This window comes from Lycorma delicatula, chromosome 9, assembly GCF_047948215.1.
Source record: "Lycorma delicatula isolate Av1 chromosome 9, ASM4794821v1, whole genome shotgun sequence".
Lineage (NCBI taxonomy): Eukaryota > Metazoa > Arthropoda > Insecta > Hemiptera > Fulgoridae > Lycorma > Lycorma delicatula.
Window position 1 is genome coordinate 63560541 of NC_134463.1, and position 26063 is coordinate 63586603.

Sequence of the window (26063 nt, forward strand, 5' to 3'; positions counted from 1 at the left end):
CCATAACTTGTTATTTGCAGTTTCATAAATTTTGACACACTTTTCAATATAAATAATTTGTTCAATCATCAGCATCTTCAATATAGACATAATACATAATTTACGTGCAAGAGAAAAGTGATTCTAGTTACAAAAAGGCGAAAAGATCCTTCACATATGAAGAATTTTTCATAAAAAATTAGTCTGGCATGTCAGCTTACCCATATTCTTGGTAATATGGTGGTGTAAACTGATCCCAGCAATTAAAATATAGAAATATTAGCATCTGAATCCCTTAAAAAATATTTTTATATCCGATCTGCATTTAAATTAAATCCTCCATTTCTCCACACAACTATGGACGGTTAATTAAAGTTACATTTGGATGGAAACGACAGACTAGCTAAAGGACATAAAAAAAAGAAGTTAAATACTCATCAATATAATTGAAAACAGTAAAATAAAAGCAAAATTAAATAAAGTATTAATAAAGAAAAAAGAAGATTGAACATTTATGTGACACTTCAACATATACTCCATATTAAATATTATTATAGTATTATATGTATTATATTAAATATATAATATAATATTATATCATATTATATAAATATATTTAGTATTATATAGCGATATAAGAGTACCATAGTTTAGGTACTCTTATATCACTATATATATACACAATAGAAATAATTTTAAATGAGTTGAGAAATCGTACTGTTTTACATCTGCATTAATTGCATTTACTAACAATAAGTTTACATGACTTATTTACATACTAAATGTGTAACTTACCATTCATTCATATTAATATTTAAACAACTGCATAACTTAAAAAAAAAAAAAATCACAATATATAACCAGGAATATTATAATTTCACAGAATTGTGACAGTTTATTTAGTGAACTATTAAAATTTCAAAACAAAAAAAAGTAATATTTATTAACAGACTTATGTTTGTTACAAAATGATTTGTGGCATATTACAATTTTCTTTTGTAAAGTATGTAGGAGATAATTATGAAGAAATTTCTATAGATTAAAAAAATAAGACTTTCAATAATATTATAAAGACTTAAAGATTAGAACGATTATAAAGAGTTAAAGATTTATGAAAACTTCATTTTAAAAACAATCCAACTGTTGTTCGTCAACATGGTACAAACCATGATATTTTGGTGAAGTTACTTTTATTATTATTAGTATGGCTTTACTGGAGAAACAAAAATTCTAAACAAAATTTAGAATTTTTTATAAAAGGAAGGCTTCATAAATAATGATTCACAATCAGGACAGAAAAGTTATTAAGCTTCAAGCAAATTCTACGTCATTTAAGCAGATTAGTTAATGCTACATAAAATCAATGAGATACTGATCCTATAGAAGAAATAAGTAGAGTTATTAGAAAGAAAACATGCACAACAGGATGATTATCCAACAGGAAAGAGTTCAGAAAATAAAAAAAAGTAAAAAATAAAAATGATAACAAAATTTATTGCATTTATATTACTTCAAATACATTAGTGTATAATTAATTGCCTACATAATCCAGTATTGCTATTTTAAATTATTTTCTATATATTAAAAATAAAATATATTTATATATTTAAATAGATTAAAACAGAGATAAATAACTAATAAGAGAATAATTAAAATGAATAAATGTATGCAGCAAAAGCAATATGTAAAAAAGGCTTTCCCAAAACTGTTTAAAGCATCAAAATTAATTCCTGTTGCAAGCGATAATATACTTGAATCCCTTGCTTTTACCAAAGCTTACAATAGGAAAAAAACATAGATATAACAATAGATTCACCTTAACACAAGAAACTATTAAATTTTTAATATAATAAACTGTATTAGATGTGATATAAAAACCAAACTGTATTAGATGATATAAAAACCAATAATAAAGGTTATACGTCTGGAATACCATAATTTCAATGGTAACTAAAGAAAAGTCTTTCTTTTTTTATGCAATGCTTAATGTAAAAAAAGAAAGACTTTTCTTTAGTTACCATTGAAATTATGGTATTCCAGACGTATAACCTTTATTATTGGTTTTTATATCATCTAACATTGCATAAATAAGTCATTCATGTATATTCATAGCTTCAAGCTTATATATCAGAACTGAACAATTACATGGCTTAAAAAACATATTTAATCTTTTGAAAAATGTGAGTAATTGCATCAAAATTAAGTCTTATTGTATAAAACAATTTAAATTTAAGATATAATGAAGTTAACATTTTAAACACTTTCATGCCTACTATTTAAAAATAAAAAGATAACATATTTAAATTTGTTACTTAAAAAAAGTACTAAATGAATTACTTTTTTATATATTTATTATAAAAAAAAATTAAAATTACTAAAATAATGTATCCTACACAACAAGCTAGTCATAAAATAAATTTCAACTTTTTGTTCTTTAATAAAAAAAAAAAAATTGAACAGTAAACAAAATTGTTAATGGTAATGTTATACTACTTTAAGGAATGCAGATTAAAGATTGGAATGTAAACCTACCTGAATAAATATTTTTACATTTTTAATTAAATTTTTCAACAACTTTGAAACTAAAAGAAATATAAAAATGGAAGTAAAAAGCTAGTGTAATGAAAAAATTTAAGGTGAATAAAAAATTAAAATAAACCACTGATCAACAGAACTTAAAAAAAGATATCCTTCAATTTTTGATCTTTCATAAAAAAATGGTACAATTTATACGTTGATGAATTAACTTAGAAATTAATAAATAAATATACATATCTTTGGTATATAAAATACCATACCAATAAAAAGATATAAAAATGCTGATATTTTTAATGTATTACACAACAATGTAGAATATATAATTAGTTTTACTAATGTAAAAGTTGATGAGTAAATTAATTATGTAAATTACAAAATGTTTCTGATTAATGAAAAAGATCTGTTTTATTAATAAAGTTGTAAATAAGCTAATCATAAAGATAAAAATCATTAACAGCATTTGGCTAAAATATACAAAATTACTTTAAAAACTATGGAATATAAAGGGATACAAAATTATAACATTAAAAGATATCAAATTATATATATTCAAAAGTAAAAATCCAGTCAATAATTACTTTTTAACATAGATTTGTTTACTGGGAATGTTTTGCATTTAACCAAATTCAATCGATTTAAGTATATTCCTGGCATCATATGCTGGCATTAAAATTGTACAGATGATGACATGTTAAGGAAATAGAATTATTGCTATGCTTTGGTTTATTGTCAGCAATAGCAAACTGGCAGCATCACATAATAATGCTAACAATCAAGCGAACAACAAAATTGAATGACAACTCATTATTTATAGACAAAAAATAAAAGTAAATTAACAGATGATGTAAATCCCAGCATATAAGTCAAATATAAATTATCATGATGATTTTGGCTTACTTAAGGACTCTGGCAGCAGGAAGCACCAACTAATAATGCATAACATAAATTCCTGAGAGTATAGAGTCATTACAATTATTTGATAATGTAAACAGATAGTAAAAATGATGTATTACAGATTCCTTAATATATTGTGTTTTAATACAGCTGATATATATCAGTAATATAATATTACTGTAATCCAATATTTTCCAATAATCCAATAACTAAGTTAAAAATTATAGATCTGAAAGTACAACACTGAAACTAGGTAAGGCAACCATGTTAATAAAAGGAAACAAAGCTTTTGTGTTTAGCAAAATATAAAGGAATTAAAAAAAAAATTCAAAATGCACTATGTGAATAGACAGATGGTGATGACCTAAATTTAATCGTAAAGCAAAATGAGTAAATTGAAAGGAGCTTAATTAGTTGTTTAACACTCGCCTAAAGAAATTTTTAGAAATAAATTTAGTTGTCTTTTAACATCCATTTTCCAAGCTTTTCTTTTTACATAAGTCATATGGGAATTTTTACAAATGTATTCCAATCCCATCTAAAAGAGAAAGAGATGTATGGAAATTTATAATACGTGAAAAATGTCTGTTACGGATTTAAACCAGAAACTCTGGATTAAAAAAAATCTTCAACTCTGTCACATAGATTAGCAATAATTTTTTTAATAAACTATTTATTTATTGTTACTATCTATATTTCAATAAACTGAAGTTAAAAAGAAAAAAGAATCTTCTTATTTTAATATCTAAAGTACTTGTTGATATCAGCTTTGTTAGTTAATAATCATACTTTCGGTTTCAAAATTTTGATTTATGTGCCAAGATTATAAATTGCTTTGATTTTAATATTTATTCAAAAATTATTGTTTGCTAAATAAAAATGAAAGCAGAACTCAATCTACATGACATACTGTCATCCAAAATCCATGCATAAACAAACAGTGATAGCATCTGCATTGAAAGTTACTTTTAGATTATTAAAACGAATTAATTACAGAATTAAAGAAATCAATTAATTATCAACATCTTAAAATAACTCTAAATCAAAAATAATTTTAAAAGAATTACTAAAAAACATTACATGTCAAAAATTGAGTAATTAGTACTAATAAATTCATTGTACAAATCTGAAAATAATTAGTAACTATCTACCTTAAAAATATAACAAACTATACACTAAATGCTTTTGAATATATCTGATATAAGAATACTTTTTTTTATGTAATAAATTTAAATAAATAAATAAACATATAAAATATGTATAATTTAAAACACATATACACTCACTATAGCTGTAAACAAATATAAATTAGTAGCACTAAGTTAAAATCCAAAAACAATTAAAGTGAAGTATTTTTGTTTAACTTAAATTATTTTAATCATTTTCTACACTATCAAACAGAAACACTGCTGGGAATATTTTAAAATTATTCCAGATTACATTACAAGCTACAAACAATCCAACTCATAAAAGAATTAAAAAAAACAATCATTTAAGTACTTAAAACTTAAAGTGAGCCAAATTTGTTTCTTTAATCATCTTCAGAAACTAATACTTATTTGAAAAACTTATATAATTTATATGGTAATTGCATAATTCATATTCTTATTCATTACATGAGAAATTACATTAAATTATTTTGATAATAATTACATAATGAATACTTTTTTGTTTAGTATACTGTTAATATCTATACATCTATTAAGTTACATCAATTAGGACAAAACCTAGTAACATTATAACATATACAGAATATATACAAGGTGTATGAATATACTACTTACTACAAGAAATATCTTTATGCAAGCAAAAAACACACATAAATTTTTCAATATTCCTTTACATTTTTATTCTAATTTTATATAATACATATAAAAATATATAAATGTATATGTATATAATAAATACAGTCTCTAAATATAACAACACATAGGTAACCATCATCCTTTTCCAAAGTTACTTTTAAGAAAATACAACATATTTTGTATATTCAAACCATTTCATTAAAAATTTTATTTTTAACGATATAAAACAACAAAAAACTAATTTAATTCTTTAATAATCACAACAGACAAAGTATATACAAATAAAACTTTTTAACAACAGGTACAACCATGATTAAAGGATATAAAATCATATAGAAAAAGCAAAAGAATTTATTAATGAAGAAACTTTTTTAATTTTCAGTGGATAATTAATTTAGTAGAATCTCTAAAAGCAGTACGGAAATAAAAATTAAAATAAATTTTTGTTAAATTATACAGAAAAGGATGTCCTTCATTTTAAACATGCAAAAAATTAATATGTTAAATCGTTTTATTAGATGTAGATATTTTTTTAAATTCATTAGTCCCTGTACTCTAAGCATTAAAAAAAAAAAACTTTAGTTTTAACCAAAATATATTAATTAAAAAAGAACTAAATCTGATTGTCGAAGAATAAAGTTTCAGAAAAAATTTAAGGGCAGCGTAAAAAAAAATGGACAGGATAAAAAGAAAAATGTAGAAATTCATAAATTTTTCAAGAACTGGATTGATGGCAGAGGATTATTATAAAGGATTCAGCGGTAAGGACATGTTCTGAGAAGAGAGAAAAGAATGATTAAAAAATCACATGTGAGAAAACTAAAAGGAAAATGATTTATTAGGAAGACCCAAGTTGAGGTACAGGGGGAGCCAATAAGAACATGATGAGTGATAAGGAGACACGGAGGATGCTTAAAAATAAGGAAATAAATTGATCATAGTTTTTGAATGGCCAGCTTTCTTTGAACTAAGTAATTTTAAATTAAATGAGTTTCCATCATATTTATACTTTCCTTTTACAATTCTCTAAAAATAAACCATTGCGCATTTTTCTTTAAAAAATAATCAAAAACCTATGCAATATTTCACATTGTATATTTTATTATCATAAATGAAATTACATTAATGTACTGCATGATAAGCTAAATAGATAAACAATATTTTTTTTATACTTACAGAAGTTGTATTAGTGAGCTAGTAACTAACAAACCTGGTGAGAATTCTACCAGGAATGATGTAGTTTTTAAACTCTGCTGATTTATAAAAATAATAATTTTGTATATTAAAAACATTTTCTACTTATTTAAATGAAGAAAAATTAATGATAAAGTGAATGCTGGTATCCAAAGAATACATTGTAAATAATGGAAAGGAGACTAGATTTTTTTGTCATATAGAAATAAATAATCACATCCCTATGAATGATAATAGAATTTATACTTTATACATATAATAATATCCAAAAATTCAAATTGAATAAAATTAATAAATAAACTAAAAAGAAAAAACCAATCACAATAATAACATGTATACTATATAAAATACCATATAAACTGCAGTTTTACCTTAACCGTAATAACAAATGCTAGCCCGTTATCTAAAACTAAAAAAAATAAATATTTGTCTTTCAGACAACTTACATACTAACTTAATTTTAAATATATGTAACAAAAATGGAAAAAAAGTCTTAAAATAATAATAAACTATTATCAAATTTCATCTATTCTTTTCAAAGAAGAGTATATTATTATCTTACTGCAACTCATGTGCACAATAAAGAAAAATATATTTAAAATAAAAATGACTTCTTTCTTCCATTTAAAATTAATATTTAAGAAATTTTAAATAATAAATAAATTATTCTTTTTATTCTGATTAAAACAATAAATTTGTTTCTTATTATTATAACAGAAAATGTAGCTAAATCTATTAAAAAAATTGTGAACTTTGCTGTTGAACATGTCATATAACAATAGAATGTATGTATTTCTACCAGTTTTAATTAATCCTTGGTGCTACAATATGTTCTATAATTACAAGTTAAATATCATCAGAAAATGATTCATTTCATTAGTTTTGGATGATCAATCCTTAAAATGAGTGTTATGAACTTCAGCCATACATATGTGGAAAAGCCCAGAAAAGAAGATAAGAAAATCAATCAGTTGTATGGTTTTATAATCTAGAAAAACATTTACTTTTTTATTAACAAAGTTATTCTACATTCTGAACTGTTACAAATAAATATAAAGACTGAATAAATTAACCGATAGATTGGTTAGAACCCTAATATTAATCTGACTCAAACGTATGTACATCTAAAAACGTATGTACAGCTAAAAAATGTAATTTTATGAATTTCAAGTAAATAAAATTGATTTTAATATATATTAATACACGGTAATATGATAACAGTGGTTTATACACATAAACCATTTTTATGGATTTAATCCACAAGAATAAAGATAAAAAACATATATACGCAAGTACACATCCCCACACCAACTTCTATAAGTAAATATAATATAAAATTAGTCCTTCGGTAATTTAGATTTACTGTTAATGACAAGTCAAACAACTGTGTTGTTTATTATCTGCAGTATTAGAAAGTTTTAAAAAAGATTCTCTGAGTTACAGTAAAAAACGTGACATGATTTACCTTTTACCTTATGTTACTTTTTAAAAGTAATAACATCTTAGATATGTGTAATAACATCTTAGATATGTTTAACATTTCCATAATTTATCAACCAGTTCTAATACTTCCAAAATTTGTTCTTAATTGTTCTAAGAAAATAAAAGTAAGTATTGTATGTGGAGCCAATCTTACAAAAGCTGGAACATATCCCTGAAAAAAGAACCAAACATATGCATGAGATTAAAAAAAATAATAAAACAAAACAATAACGAAAAAAATAATTATACTGAAACAAAAGCTAAATGTTAAAAATTAAAAACACAACAGCTGAAAAAAAACATTGCTGACAAACATTGCTCTTTTTGTTCTGGTTTGGCTCCATGGTGATTTTGTATTATACTACAAAAAACCCCGTTTGAATTTTGAAAATCGGAAGATTGGTTGAGAAAATATAACAACATTTCCAGATCACAACTGTGATCTGCTAAATTGAGAGTGTACCTGATACATGCCAAAATTAGCCTTCAACCTACTAATAATTACCCTGTTTGAATTTTGAAAATCAGTGATTGCTTGCAGAGATAGAGCACCCCATTGCACCTCACAAAACAGCGCTCTAGAGACATCCCATTTGTTACCAGATGATGGTGATGATTGATCTATCCATGATCTGTCTGTCACTCCCTCACTCACCCCCCATTTCCTCGTGATGATTCTCAGAATTCCTCATATGACAACACACACTCCTCAGTCCGGTGGCCCTTCATGCCACATATTGCACAGGCACTGTATAACCCAATCGCTGGTGTCCCGGCCTCCTGCAGTTGTAACAGAGCTGTGACCTGTCAGTCCCTGTACAGGTCGTTGAAATGTGCCTCATGGCCCAGCTGATAATATCTGTTCTCATCCTCCCGGATGACTGCCCTACAACAGACCCATCTGATTTTGATCCTCCCCTCCAAAATATGTTTAGCCATGACAACAAAATAATATTAACAAAATATGTTTGGTACGTTATAACAATTGTGATGTCTTTAGTTTCTCCTTAAGCAAGATGGATGGACGTCACCTGAAAGCCATCAGTTGCCCCAATAACAGCTTTGTGTACCTCTCGGTTAGTTGTATCTGCATCAATGTCCTTAACATGCACAAAGATCCGTTTAGTGCCCAAAGACTTTATATCAATGTGTAAGTCCGGTGCTCTGACTCGTAGGGCAGCCAACAACTTCTCAGCCTTATTGGCTCCCTTGACCTGCATACACAGTTCAACGGATATACCCCAATGGAGGGACAGCAACTCATCTACCTCCTCCTATGTCACTGTCCACTTAAATGCCTTCAGAAGATCTGCGTAGGACTTTCCTGCTACTTGCACCCTTACAACCCCACTATCACTAACAGCCGGAGTGGTCCTTGGAACTACCGGAGTCTCCCAGTCAGTATGGCAGTCGCATGGAAGTGTATAAATTCACACCGGGTGGTTCATCCGCTAATGATATTCATAAGCCAGCACTCTCCTGATCTGGTGTTCCAATTTGTCACCAAGCAACTGAAAGACAGGCAAAAATAACTCCGTAGTTAACACATGCTTCACACCTCCTGCAGACTCATAAAAAACAGTAAACCTCTGCTCCTTCAAAGAGTAATCCTCCCTGCCAAGAACGACAGATTCAGCCTTGACAACTTCACCTCCCTTCCAGTAGCTGAGCCCCAGCTACCAGTCAAATTGCAAAAGTGAACCACCTCCCCTGCACCAGCGGTATAGACGGGAAGGGAAACTGAGTAACTGCCCTAGTGGCCTCAGCCGACCACCACCCTCACTAGGTTTTCATCTGTTAAAGTCATTTTAAGTAAATCCAATATCCTCCCTCCTCTTCCAGAACCCCTCTGAGACTGGGGAAGGCAATGACTGTGTAGACCTCTCCACCATTTCCAACAGCAGAGTTTTGCTCTAGAAATCTTTGAGGGCCTCAACCCGTTGTGCATCAGCAATCATCTCTCCGGCACGATCCTCGATGTCATCTCAAGACACCCTCTGGGAGACTAGATCATGTAAGTACTCAACTTTAAATAACAAATCCGCCAGTGCATCATGAAGCTCTTCCTTACGAGTGAGCATTTCATGCTCCTCCTAGCCGCTGTACACTTCCTTCATCTGATCTCAGTCATCAGCTGACTGTGTGCCTTCCATGGACGATATCGAGCCTCTGTTTGCTGCTCACAACTACTTCAAATCTTCCCCTTCTGTAGGAGAAACACTCAATCTCCACTTTGTTGGAGGTTCTTCCAGCGGTTGTCTTTCTTTCTTTTTTCTTTTTCCTGTTTAGCCTCTGGTAACTACCGTTTAGATATCCAGCGGTTGTCTACACACTTCAAAGTCCACCCGTGATACCCCAGACAAGGGTGGGAACTCCTGATAATCCGTGACCACTCTCACCTGAGCTGTTGGACCTACCACAAGAACTACCCCACGCCAGTTACTCCACATGTTCTCTCTGGAGGCCTTCTTCTCATTTTTCCCAATTGGGACTGAAGCATCACCATGAGAGTGCAGGGTCACACCCTGCGACCCACCAGTATAAGACATCATAGTTGTGAGCAATGAAAACCACAGTAGTAATACTCTAAAGGTCAAAAGATAAACAGTGATTGACTGGGCACTTGGTTACCATTGCTAACGTAAAAAACCAACAAAAGTAAATGCTAGGTTAGGACTGAAAAAAAAAACTAAAAAAGTAAACTAACTAACAATACCCCAATAAAAAACTCCATAAACAACAAACAAAATAGTACAACTAAACAACAAAATGATAACAATCATAACGGAATATGCAGAATCAAACTGCAATCAAAGAGCATCACAGAAACACGATTGCCTCGAGCAACAGCTTCTGACTCTATACAGTAAGAACAAGTTAGAAAAAAATACACATACTTATCAAACTAATACATATACAAATATTTAAAAACTGTTTAATCTTTTTAAATATTAGCAACTTACTTTGAAGAATCCAAGAGGTCCTACTTTAGCCGTATGTATAACAATGGCCCACAAGTTCTGAAAAAACAAAAAAAATAACAATAAGTAACCTAACTGAAAAAAATGGTTCATTACTTTTCTTCCTAAAACCCCATGTACATATGAATAAAAAATGTGGCTGCATGTATTAACAAATGTGTAGAGCTACATTTGATTGGGAAAGCATTGTAAAAGTATTATACAACACATTCAAATATTATCATAACAGTATAAAGAAAAACTTATATTTAAATTAAATGAAAATTGGTTTTAGCAAATTACCTCAGTTGAAGAGTTTTTGAATTGCAAACCTTCTAACATATCTAACTAGATAATCTCATGGATTATAACAGAGCTTGAAGTGACCAATTTAACGTTTCCTTCAACTTCAGAAATACAATTACAGAAATAATTTCTTCAGTTCTTTTAGATCTTCTTGGGCCTGTGTGAACCGTTTGCCTTTATTATTTTTACTTTGGAAGAAAAACTTTTCTTCCTTGTTCTTTATTTAATTTTTTTTTTGTTACAATTTATTTCTGTTATAAAGAATAGGCTTGTTATTGCTGGTAGGGGAATATTTAGTCAGTATTTTAATAAGGTTCTTAAAGATGATGACCATTAAATATTGATGAACAGAATCTATGTCAGGATTAAAAATATTTTCTGAAATGTTTTTTAAATTTTAAAATATAGTATTTGTCAAAAAATATATCATGGCAATGCAGGAACACACAGATTAATAAGTATAATTACAAAATGACGTATACAAACAAATGATGTTATTACCACATAATTTATCTAGAATTTACCATACTGACTTAATAAACAGTAACTAAAAAATTCTATACGGTACAGAAGATAAGCAAAAAGGAAAGCTTATGAAAAGTTCATCAATTCTGAGCATATATGGCAGTATGGCAATTTATTAGGGGTGAAGGAAATATGCAAAACTAAAACTTGTCCAGTTGAAATTAAACCATTAGGTTTAATGAATACTGTGCGAACTATGTAAAAAAAAAAAAAAAACATAGCTGCTACTTTTTCCATGGATGATAATAGTAATCTTATGAATTACATTTACTTAATATAATTCATAAGTCTAGTCTTACCAGAAAGATTAAAAAAAAGTATTCAAAAAAATGTTGATATGGAATTTGATTGAGTAAACCTTTACTATAAAGAACCATAATAAACCTTTAAACCTTTCTGATTCAAATAAACTATAATAATAGGCTATAATAAACCTTTCTGATTCAAATTCCAAAGATATTTATAGTGTCAAATAACTGTATGATAAAAAATTGTAACTTTTATTATTATTACTAAACAAAATTGGTGAACTCATATTTTCTCATTGGAACCTTATCCAGAATATTAAATTTAGTGCAAGTGACTCCAATAATTAAGTCAGGATAAAACAAAAATGTCCAAATATCATCCCATATGTCTTGTCAATATCTTTTCAAGGAATATTAAATGCTTAATAGAAACATAGTTTGTTAGCTACTGAGAAATATACAAATTTCTACAGCACACACAGTTTGGCTTCTTCTATTGGCATTGTAATATCTTGTGAAATTAATTATTGGAGTCTTCAAAAATAATGAGACTGTGTCATTGTCACTTAACCTATCTAAGGCATTCAATGTGATTTTACATGAGATTATTTTAAAGAAACCTTCTGTTTATGGAGTTAGTGAATGAACATGCACTAATTTTATTTTTAGATTATAACTTAAGATAGTTCAAATTATTTGCAATGAAGGAGAATTTTCTGAGGTAACAGAGGTTCAATTTAATGTGCCAATGGTTCAGGCCTGAACTAGAACCGGCTAGAACTATTTTAGCATTATATAGCATAATATTATGAGAAACTATTTTGTTATACTTCCACTGAAAAGTTTTTACAAATTTCTAACTAATTGAAAAGGGTTTTATCAACTTACTCAACAGTAAATTAAAGGGATTTATTTTATGAAACCAGTATTACTCTGCTAAGAGTTTTCAAACAATACTAACTAAAATGGTTTTGTGCATCCATGTTTTACATGTATGAATGATACATATTCAGTAATATCAGATACAGTAATATCAATTAACACCTGTCTAAATTATTTTATTTTATAGTATTTTTATAAATTAATTATCTCCTACATGATCCCTTTAAGTTTTTCAACATAACTTAACAAAAATTTTAAAAATAAAATATGACATTGTACATGTAGATGATTTGATGCTATTTTTTCATTTTTTGTTGTCATTATTGCTTAATATTGGATTAATACAACATTAACAGTAAACAGTTTGATATTCAAAGTAATTTTTTGAAATCCAAGAAAATAAACTTGAAAACTTATGATAAAAATAAATGTAAGGAACCTTAGTTCATGCTTCACTGCCGTACCTATGTTTCTTACAGGTGAATTCTATGGTATTGTAATAGTGTTAGCATATCCAAAAATAAAAAATAGATTTTTTGAATTCTAGAAAAAACAAAAAAACACCTTAAAAACTCTTTAAATTTTGTCTTTTTGAGGTTAGAATTTAATTAAAGAATAATAAGTTAATGATAGCATATTGTTCTAAAAGTAGTAATTGAAAGATGAATTAAAAACTTAATAGTTTTTGTGACAAATTTTATTTTGTTATTAACTGATTTTGTAAAGCTGCTCTGATCAAAATTTTCACACAGCTTCCTCTTTATTCTTCTAGGCTAATTCTTAGGTATTCATTTACCATCCTTGGAGCAATACTAGCATACATATCCATCCCTGACATGATCTACAAATAACATGCAATTATACAGGGTGATTCAAAGAAATGGGAAATTAAAAAAATTAAATAACATTAATGAAAAATTTTTTTTAGAAAATGAATTTTATTTCATGTAATTGTACAAATGTTGCCATTTTAGGATACAATCATTTTAGTTTATTTTTTAAAGATGACATCTTGAAGGTGACCTCCTCTTCTATGTAAACACTCACGAAGTCTCTTCGTTAAATTGTTCATGGTTTGACGTAACATCTCAACTGGAATTTCCGCAATTGCTTCTTGGATCTTTGCTTTCAGTTCTTCCATTGTAGCAGGTCTACTGTGGAACACTTTGCTTTTAAAGTGACCCCCACAAAAAGTAATCGCAAGCTGAGAGATCAGACGATCTGGGAGGCCATCCAATGTCACCATTTCGTGAAATGACACGTTGTCCAAACAATCGGCATACAGCTGCCATCGATATTCGTGCAGTATGTGACGTTGCTCCGTCTTGTTGAAACCAGGCTGTGTTAAGAATTGGTGGAAATCTCTTTTGTTGTTCCACAACAAAGGTTTCAAGCATGGCTACGTAACGAGCCGACGTCACTGTAATCGCAAGACCATTGTCAGCCTCAAAAAAATAAGGGCCTATAACACTGTAAGATGACATAGCACACCACACGGTCACTTTCTGGCTGTGCAACAAACGCTGGTGTAGCTGCGTAGGATTTTCTTGTGCCCAGTATCTGTTTACTTGTTAACAAATCCACTGAGGTGGAAATGCGCTACATCTGACATCCACAGTTCGTGAACAAACTCTTCGTTATCATTTATTTTCTGAAGCATTACATTACAGAATTGTAATTGCAAGTCCTTCACTAACATTCTTTGAACACTTGAACTATGCAATTGTAAAGATGCTGAGAGACGACAGATTGACCGATGTAGACTTCGTATGACAGCATCTTGTAAAGCTTGAACATTCTGTGGTGTACGGACGACCTGGAGGTTTCTTTTTCATTGCCAAACCAGTTTCCTCAAAATTAGATATCCATGTTTTAATTGCATGTGCTGATGGAACATGGTCGTGCCGTCCCAGATTAAAATGACGGCGAAATTCTCTACGCGCTCCCTCCACACTGTCATTGTTTTTGTAAAACGCTTTTACAGCAAATGCACGTTGCGCACCACTCCAAGGATCCATGACAACTAAATGGCAGGTTAGGTTAGAGAAGCTGGCGCCACTTATCAAGTGGTACTAATCGCCCACGGCTACCAACACAACTTTCAAAATTTCCTGTTTCTTTGAATCACCTGTATATCAATTTGAATAAAATATTTATTTATTTATTAAAAGAGATATATATCTCTTTTCTAAATGTTGATTTCTTATTTTAAGTTTTTTTACAACAAAAAACTTAATTTAAACATCATTGTTTTCAGTCAATACATACTTTATATTCACCAGGTTTTGCATTCATTGCTCTTGTTTTTAAAACATCTAATGGTTGTGTAAGTGTTGTTGCGACACCTCCCTGTAACAAATAAAATCAGATAAATTATTTCTTATTTTTAACTGACAAGGCAGTTTCTTTACTATATCAATGAATAATGATTTACAGATACATACACATTTGTAATAATACACATTTGGTCATTGATGACTAAATGTAAATATTGTATTAGTTTCACCTAGTAAACAAAAAATTGAAAACAGCACATTTAATAATAACATCTAAATTATTCATACAAAAAGTGTTATTTCATTCTACAAATTGGCAATGAAATACTTTTTTTCTTTTCCTCCCTACACCCCTGCATTTAATCTGTTCTCAATCACCTGTTCTCAACATTCAGTGGGCAAACCAGATTGGTTTGCCAATCTATTTCCTATCTCAGTCTCAATGAAATACTTATCAAACATTAGCCACACATGACATCAAATCATAATGAAATTTGTGGGAAATTGTCAATGGGATGTCATCAAAATTGTAAGTGAATTTATTTGTCACTAAGATAATTTGTCATTGTAAATCAAAAAAAATTTAAAAATTTAAAATTTAATAAAATTTTTATTTAACATACTTTTAGGAAATCCAACCTAACCTACATCACATTCAATTCTCTAACATTTTAACTTATGATACAACATACATGTATTACAATAGAAATAAATTTAACTAAAATTGTACAAAATATTTCAATTAATAAAATAAGAACACATTTAGTAGCTTTTTGTATAAGATTTAAATTAAATTTATTAATCTAAAATACTTTGGACTGATCAAGAAAACACAATATTTTTCAGAATTATAATTTTTTTAACACCTTTTTTTAGTACCTTGCAATTATTGTGGCATTGTGGATTTTTGTGACAATTTCGTTGATTGTAGCGATTTTTGGACATTCTTCACATTCATCTTCTTAAATGGACGTACGACCACACTTAAATTAAGCAGCCCACATTTTTATTGTCACAAACAAAGGGAAAGAATCTTTGAAGTGGAATGTAACTCTTTTTGTATGTTCATCAGGGTTAAAACTTTTAAAACAAACTACTTTATAACAATTTGAACTTCTGTTTTATTCATTTTTTTTAAAATGTCAAATTTGTTTGCTTTACTCAACCATCGTAAACAAGCAACTAAAACAATGTCTGAAACTGCACAAAAAACATATAAAGGATCATACTTGACAAATATAATATCTATTTGGTCATATTTGTACCATCTCTGTTCAGGCTGAGAACTTTCCCAATGACCCTCATATGTCACTTAAATGTATCAAGTTTGTGTAAGATTTTCATGTTTTTGTATATGTGATTTGTTTCAATCAGGCGATAAGCAAAAATTGTTTCAGTGCTAGTGTTTTAATGTGTTCTTAGAATTACTGTGAAAAGCTTTGTCCTATTTTCTTTACAGAATTTAATACAATGTGAGTAGTCAGTTTGTACACCTCAAATAAATCAAATCTGCTGTGTAGTTAATGTGAGTTTTTGTGCAATAGGTATGCTGCTTTCTTAAAAAAAGAAGGTTCTATATATAATATTGTATCTAGAATTTTTTGTTTGTATGTGGTTGATAATGTTATAAATTTATTTATTGTCTCAATCAGTTTTTGTCCTGAAATTTGTGTAAGAATTGATCTATTAGTGTTCTGTTGTATCAATTTTCTTTGGAATATTAAAATTTTATTTTATTGTTCACGGTTCACAAAATAAGACTTCAATTCTTTGAATCACTTCAACAATGATCCAAGCAGTTCAAATTTGTCATTATAATGGTTGCAGGTACTAAATCTCTCCTTTAATAACAGAAAGTAATCTTATGGATGAAAATCGTCATTACTACGGACTTATTATAAACTATAATCGTATATTTTTGAGAATGAAATATATTATGTTTGGGTAGATGGTAATCAAGTTTTAGGCATGTGTTATTATCTAATGCTTAAACTGACTGTTACTATTCAGAGTCCAGTTTTTGTGTGGTCTGCACTAAATCTGTAATGATTTAAGTTATAAATTATAGAATAAAATGACAGTTTCTTCATACTTCAAAAAATTAATACTATAAAAGAAATTAAAAAAAAAAAAAAAAATAGTAACAAAATTGAAAATCTATTTTTAAGACTTAGTAGTAGTACTTACTGCAGCAAGACTAGCAAGAAAATGTGTTGTGGGATTGTCATGAAAATAACCCGAAGCAAGCATATACTGTTTGAACTGGTCATAGAATGACAACTGACCAACATTCATTAGCATGGCTCGTCCAACAGCTGTAGTTGCACCAGAAAATAATCTTGTGAAGCCTTCATCTTTATAAACTCTCCATAAACCATCAATTGCATGTTTATAACTAAAAATAAATTATTTTTTATAAAAATTAATTAATGTGCACTAATTTTTGAAAATAAAGCATTTTTAAATTTAAAAAAATGTTTACACAGTACAGCATCCAAATTAATTAGACAGAGGATATCAAACTATCTGAAGAAAAAACAATAGAGAATATAAAATATAAGTAAGCTATAGAGTTTAAATTTACAAAGCTTTTGGCCACAAAGATTAGTGAATACTGTACTAAAATAACACTTTTAATGATTGGTGTTTCTTTATTAACACTTTTAATGATATATCAAACTAAAAATTTATTATAACATTTTTTGAACTTGCATCATAACGTTGGTCAATGAACCATTTACTGAAGATAGCTGCTAAAGCAACTAAAAGCATCTGATGAAAGTTACGAAAAATATTACATTAAAATAAATTTGGTTTTGTTTGTAACTAAAATTAATATCTGTGAACAATATTTATAATACAATAAAAAATTCTATACATTTTATAATTAAAATATAAGTCTGTAGTCAGGAGATTTTTTTTCTAATTAAATAATATCATTATAAATGATAAATAAAAATATTATTAAAATATTTTTAAAACAAGAAGTAGTTTAATACCATGAAAAAAGGTTACTTTTTTTTGTTGCAATATTTTCAAACAGCTTTTTTTTTGCTAGTTATTTCATCTATTAATTTTTAACAATTTAAGTTTATAACAAATGAAGACTATGATTTCTACTGCACATAGAACTACAAGTAGGTCAGTGTAAATGTACTACTCTTGCTGTAGTTGCTATCATAATTCACATTCACTGTCATCTTTGTTGCTTTCCAGAGACTTTATATGTCACTTTTATCCATTTTCACAAGTATTTAATTCAATTTATTATAATCTAAACCTCGTTTTTTTACGGTTTAATCAACTTTCCACCTTCATCAATTAGCTACAGATTCACCCCAAATTTTTTTTTAATAACATTAATTTTGTAAACATGTTTCATAAATAAATGAGCATAATTATTTCTTAAGCTGAGCTTCTGAGAAAAAGCTACAACGCTTTCTGATTCTTTATCACCCAAAAGAATGCAAGCTTAATATTTTCTTTGAATGAATTTTATTAAGTTTTTAATGATATATTGACACTGGGTTGAAGCATTATGATAGTATAGCAAAAAATAATAATGTGATGATTCACACCAATCACTGCTGACTCATATTATCAGTTAATCATATGTCTTAGCTTTCCAAATCACAAATTATTATTATATGAAAAATATAATCACTTTTTTGTATTTATATGGACTGCCATTAATAGTGTAGGTTTGGAACAGAATTCCTAAACTTCTACACCAACACCACAATAACAACACCAACAGAAAACATCAACCCTTCCACAATAAAAGAAGTCTACCATATACTGAGTGAGACGAAGAATTACAAAGCAGCAGGACAAGATCAATCAGACTTTTGTAGAGATCTGGAAACATGAAGGAAGATCGGCAAAAATTGCTCTTCATCAACAGCTTGTCAACATCTGGATCAAAGAAGATCTACCAGAACACTGAACGACAGCCCTTATCCTTCCGCTGCACAAAAAGGCGGACAAAACAGATCTTAACAATTACAGGGAATCTCACCCCCAGACACAACATACAAAGTTTTTTCAAGAATCATCCTCAACAGGAAAACTTGAGAAAGAACTAGGAGAATGCCAGGGAGGTTTCAGACCCTGGAGGAGCTGTCCAAACCAGATCAAGTCTCAAGCTAATAATGGATTGCAACAGGAACATGGTGATAAGATTTGTAGAATTCAAGAACATTTATGACTGCATCCACAGAGAACCTACTAAAAATTCAAAGACACATCAAACTACAAATCAAATTAATAAACATGATAAAACTGATACAAAGTGTCCATAACACAGTTATAAAACCAGAAGCCACTTATGCAACTGAGTCCTGAGTGTTTATGCAAAAGAGTGTTTCTACACTCTTTCACCTGAAAGAGCAATCAAAGACAGAGTCCAATCAAAGACAGAGAAAATCAAAAGAATCACAAGAACCTGCATCGATAAAAAGTACCAGAAAGACAGGAGGTGGTGGATTATGCCCAACAAAGTTGTATACAAAGAGTTAGAACCCATGACTGGCACCATGTGCAAGAGGTGACTAGGATTCTTTGGACATATCATGAGAATGCAAGATTCAAGACTTTTGAAACAGCTAGTATAATACAATCTTGACTCAAAAAACACTAAGACAGGATGCAGATGGATTAGGGAAATAAAAGAGGATCTGAAGGAAATTGGCATTATGTCAGTAGTCATCACAGATAAGATAAAATTAAACAAGAAAATCAAGAACAAAAACACTCGCTTTACACCCACAAGAAAAAACTCACAATGTGAATACTTTCAACACTAAAAAAGGGCACAAAAATCAGAATGTAAAAGTACTAGGAGGACCACAAGGCCGAAACAGTCCCATCAAAGAGACTTGGATAACAGACTGACTAAAGTGATCCTATGTGGTCATAAAAGATAATAGTAAGAATCGGATCGAACCAATTAACAAGAAATTAACCAATTAAAAAGATTCAGTACGTAAATAATGACAATTATTTTCTTTCTAAGCTTTGATTTGCAACAAGTAAGATACTTGGTGTTCGGATATAATCCCAATTTTTAAAAAAAATTAAATTAAAAATATTTTTTTCAATTAATACCACTTAAATTTAAATTCACAACTTCTGTTCATATATTAATGCAAATTTAATGTAATATATATGATTCGGCATATAGAAAAACTAATGAAGACCAAATGTCCTGAGGTTGAGCCCTATTCTAGGTTTACAGCACCGTATCAAAACTGCCTAGACTTTGAATCAATAGTGTTACGTAGAGAATTTTAAGAATTAGCTGAACAATTTTACAATTTACAATTTTACTGAAAACTGCAGTGTAAAATGTGGAAAAAGTAATGTAAAATTTGAAATGCATTTAAATGATAAACTATGGATCAAAACTGACCGTTAACAAAAGATGATTGGGATTAAAAGTTAACTGAAGATGACCTTAGTTTTACTAACATATATTTTTTAGACACAAGCAACTAACTGCAAACAGATATACTTTGCAAGATGTATATCAAATAGGGTTTTCTGAAAAAGTTTGAATTTTAGATGTAAAAAAAAAATTCTTCTACTATAGAGGTAAGTATGAAGCATCATATAGATATTTAAAAATAAATAAGTTTTTTAAATATTCCAGAACATATTTTAAAACTACAAAAATCTTGAGATTTAGAAATCTATTTAAAATAATTGATGAAGGAAACTTAATCAATCAATAATCTCTGTGTTCACTTGCCTTGTTCACTTTATTTTACCACAAATTGATGGTGTCTGTATTAGAATATAAATCAAATTTTGCATTGTAAATCGTGCATCTCACATTTCTCAAACACAATAGACCAATGGCTCAGAAGATAACTTAGAACACACACTTGAGTAAATACAAACTTATCCCATAACACTAGGCCAAGTTTACGTTTAACAGTATTCCTTTAAATTTGAATAATAACCAACAATAATAATGTCCAATTGTTCATATCATGCTTGAGGTTGATAAATGATATACTTCACATGAATACAGGTATTCGGTTGTGTATATGTTATTAAACCAAGTTTACAGAAGTTAAATGACTAATATTTTCAAGGTATTCAACAATTCACATGTCTTTACACAATAATTTTCTAAGTCTCATCCAATCATGAGAAATTTTCTTCACCTTATCAATATCTCAGATGAATTACAATGTAAATGCAACAATTTATATAAAAAAATAAATGTAAATATAAATTATTTGTCTCTGCAATTAATATACCATCATTATTACACCCTTCTGCCAGATGTGTCTTTATGGTAAAGAGCTTAATTTCTAATCAGGGTTAATAATATATTGCACACCCAATTTTATTTAATCATCATTTTACTTTATTTAACATTTATTGACTTAAATTAATTTTATTTACCATCAATTTATTAGCGATTTATTAGTGATCAATTACAAACAATTTTAATTAACAATGAACAATTTTGCTTTATATAAGTATATTCATCTTTTGATTCACTAAAAATAAATGTTCATTTATCCAATTAAATTACTGATTATTAAAATACATATAATTCATGGATATAAATTAAGAGATTTGCACATTTTTTTAAAAGTAACCTCTTTTACTAATAACGAGTTTATATATTCAAAACAGCTATATGTTAAATATTAATACAATTATATCATGCAAAACAATAGTATTTAAAATACTTTACCATTCAGTTACATTACCAGCATTGCACTTACAATTTCCTTTAATCTAAAGCTACTCTAGTAAAAATTTACTTACATAAAAAACTTATAAAAAGATAAAAAATTAATAATGTACATGCTTTATATACTGAAGTTATATGGCTTTTAAGCTTTGCATAGTTTGAAAATTATAGTACAATTATCAAAAATTGTAATACATTCCTTGACAAAATTTTTGCCCCCAAAAAAAAATTACTTATCATAAAGATTTCCTGCTTTAGAATAATGACTGACCCACATTATTCTGTTTAATCAACAAATCTACAGTGCATTGCAAAATATTTCATAAAAACAAAGCCTTCAAAATAATTCTACGATACTTTAATCAAAATCATTCTGTATAATTTTTTTAGATCATGCACAATTTTTTAAAATTTGTTACTTCTACATTGATTCTGGTAGCATCTTCAAATTATGGAAAACTGAATGAGAAAATGTATAAATAAATATTATAATGAATTTAATAAGTTTATGGATGAATAAATATGGTATAAAAAAAAATCAATGCAGTGGCAGCTTGCCCATAACGGGCAATAACATTACTGATTTGCTAGTTTAACAGAATGTAAACAAAAGTTTTAGAGTAATATAACAATGATGTTAGAGTGAGAAAATGTAAATATAAAGTGAGTTCCCAATTGATATTGCATTTTGTGCTCTGTATAAAAAACACATTTTCAAGAGAAAAGCAATGAAAAGGCATGCAGTACCAATATCTGCCAGCTGGGCTGTAGTCAATATGTATTAAACCAATTCTCAATGGCAGGTGCTACGTGAATTTTGATTAATGTAATCAATCATGCATTTATTTATGACCTGATTCAGATCTTTCCAGTTTTTTAACAGGTAGCATTTATAAAATTATAAGTGTAAACAAGCTTATTTGAAGATACAATTGTGACACAACTTCATGTACCTGATAATCTATTATTTTTACCTGTTCTGCTGTAAATGTTTTTTTTATTCCAACTTTTCAGTCACAGTTTTTTAAATAAAATCATGCATAGCAGAGTGGAACAAAGTACACACTAAGGGATCATTAAACCTGATCCAGTTGAATTTATGTAACCTGAACAAAACAATAAAGTTTAAACTTTTGATAAAATAATATAAAATTTCATTCACCCCATCTTTTGTAAATTTATTCAAATTAGAATATACAGTTAAGTTATATACTGTAAATTCAACATTTTTAACCTAAGTAGATTAATCACAAAAACAATAAATTAAAATAAAAAAGATGAGAATAAGATTAAAAATCAGGTGAAAGAAATTAATTACTATTTCAAATAGGTGACTGTATTGTTGAACTCTGTATGAAACATAATTTTATAAATTCCAACTAAAATGAATGCTTACACTTTCAGCGGTAGAAAATGCTACCTATTAAATGAAAAGATTCCTTGATTTTTCACAGCAGTATTCAGGTAACATTGTTGCCAAATTAAATTATTTTCGTTGAAGATTACATTTTTAATATTCATTTAACATAACTGAAAACAGTTAGCTTACCTACAAAAATATTTGTTTTTTCGGTTCAATACAGCTGAAAAAGAAATGAAACCAAGAATTTAGGTAACCTAGTCCTCATTTAAACCTACCTCACATATGTTAAGCAGATAAAACCAAATTTGAAAAACTGATCACAAAAATTTACAAAATAATACATAGTAATTCAATAAATACACTAACTGTTTAATAGAAAAATAAATTTTAATAACCATTTCTATTTAACACTCAACTACTTTTTACTGCTTAAGTTAAAACTGCCTGTTGTTTGTATTAACCAGTACAATGTAAAATTAAATAGACTATGGATGTACAGAAAATCTTTACGAGTTTCAAAGTTCTTATTAATTTTAAAAGCTGCCACTGAGTGAAAGTATGAGCAATGAAAGATACTGGGATAAAAAAAATAATTAAGAAATATGATAATATTGATCAATGATGAAAAAACATTTATGACATTTTTAAATGACAAACCAACTAAGTTTATAATTAACAGATCTTTTTTCCTTAGGTAACTGCAATTAATTTCTTTCATCTGAATTTGAAAAGATATGGACTACTGAATAATACTTTGAGAATCAAACAAAAAGTACTACAAAATATCTTGCTCGCATAATATTACAAAATCCTTCTGGGTCACGCCTACAGAAAAATAATAATTTCTTTATAGAAGTGAAATTGTGAACAAGATCTGTTTAATTAAAATAAACACATAGAATTTATCAACTAGTGTACATATAGTATGTTTTTCACATACTACATAACTCCTGGGCCTGAAGATTTTCTGATTGAGGTGGTCAGGATTGTGGTTGACATGCTGTTTAAGGTCTTAGATGCATTCATCTACATCCTGAAAAATTAGCACATGCTGATGGATTGGAAGATGTTACGGTTGTTGACAATCAATAAGGAAGGACGCTCTGCCAATGTACTTTGTGCCTATCGACTTCTTCATTTGATAAATTAATTTTACAAAACTGTTTGAAAAAGTGCTGGTAGTGCAGCTTACTGATACATCACTAGAAACAGTGGCCTAAGTCCATACCAGTTTGGTTTTCGGACAGGAATCTTGATGACTGACACTGTTAACAAGGTAATGAATACAGCTAACAGTGCAGTTGCTGAATCGAGACATAGAAGGAACATCCTGTCACTCATCTTCTTTAATGACAGGAATGCCTTCAACAGCCTGTTATGGTTGTTGATCTTCGAATGCTAGCAGATAAGGGGGTTGACGTCTATTTGACAGGGGTGCTTCAGTCCTATCTGTGCCGTGGGACTATCACATTTAGTGTTAATGGCAGGAATATGTTTACAGTTGATTGGAGTGTGCTGCAGGAATCCGTGCTGTCACTTCTATTGCGGAATGTTGTCTACGATGGGATGCTGAGGTTAATGTTCCCTTGCTTGCATTTGCCGATGACTTTGTTCTGGTCATAGTGGATAGGACCGAGCAGAACATCATGGCCTGGGACAATGAAGCCTCGAATTAATGAGGGCCAGGCTATTCAATAAAGAACTGAATTGGACACAGAGAAGACTAAGGTGTTAGTCATGGCCAGAAAGCAGAGACCAACGTACTTGGGGGAGATTGCCTTCAAAGTACAAGATGTCAGTGCTTCCTAGAACTTTAGTGAAATACTTGAGGTATGGCTGGATGAGAGACATATGATCGAAATCATGGTTAAAGCAGAGGATGGTGATTGTGCTGTGCAAGCTTCTCAGTAATGTTGAAATGACGCATGTAATACAGTGTTGTGAATTTGATCCTGCTATACGGAGCACTTGCCTGGTTTAGAGCTCTAAACACATAGTGTAATAATAGACTGACACCCTTGAGTGGGTCCAGAGAAGGATGTCTCTGCAAGTCTGCTTGAGCTACAGAACTGTCTCCTTTGAGGTGGCAAACAATGAAAATACCACACATACAACCTATATAATAGTATCTGTTTCACCAGAATTAATTATAATGTTTTATTATTTTATAATTTTAATAGTTGATCACTTTTTTTTTGTCTTCAGTCATTTGACTGGTTTGATGCAGCTCTCCAAGATTCCCTATCTCGTGCAAGTCGTTTCATTTCATTATACCCTCTACATCCTACATCCCTAACAATTTGATAGTTGATCACTAGAAATCCAAAAATATGAAAATTCAAAATCACCTAGATCCCAAGATGTTTGAATTACTAATGTTCTATTCTACAGACAAAAAAATGCCTTATCTTACACTTGAACTTTATGAAACAACCATAAAAATATATAACAAACATTTTTAGACCTAATAAACTCCTAGACAATATCTTAAATACAGTGGAACACCAATTATTCAAAGACTGAATCCAAATAATTACAATAAAGGTTTATCATACATATTATACTAATAATGTTTAATGGATATCACACTTAATAAAATTACTTAACTATTAAAAAAAAATTGTATTTCAGTATAATAAAAAACATTCAGAACATATGCACAACATAATAAAAAACAGATATAGTAATGGATTAAAAAAAATCCATTGAGTATTTACTAATAAAAGAACCAGAATAAAATTTTAAATTGCTAATCAATTAAAAATTTACTACACTAAAGAACTTATAGAAAATTAAAAAAAATTATTAAATTTTATTATTACTGAGAAATATTTAGAAATACATTTCAGTACTACTGAGAAATTCAGCTGACCAATTGTATTTTCATCAATCTTTTCAG

At 28.9% G+C, this 26063-nt stretch overlaps 1 protein-coding gene across 5 annotated transcripts in view; it reads right to left on the reverse strand.

Annotated features, from left to right (window-relative positions):
- Positions 1 to 200: 200 nt before the first annotated feature.
- Positions 201 to 26063, reverse strand: part of Dic1 (Dicarboxylate carrier 1) — a 74195-nt gene continuing 48332 nt past the window's right edge. For 2 of the 5 annotated variants that reach the window (XM_075374482.1, XM_075374484.1), the window contains 4 exons: positions 17277 to 17484; positions 15082 to 15162; positions 10856 to 10912; positions 2418 to 8064 (listed from right to left, as the gene is read on the reverse strand). In XM_075374482.1, coding sequence (XP_075230597.1) covers positions 7963 to 8064; positions 10856 to 10912; positions 15082 to 15162; positions 17277 to 17484 — 448 coding nt within the window. In that variant the 3' untranslated portion in view covers positions 2418 to 7962. Of the gene's footprint in view, positions 383 to 2417; positions 8065 to 10855; positions 10913 to 15081; positions 15163 to 17276; positions 17485 to 26063 lie in introns of those variants that run through there. The other 3 variants (XR_012757585.1, XR_012757584.1, XM_075374483.1) reach the window with 3 other exon arrangements.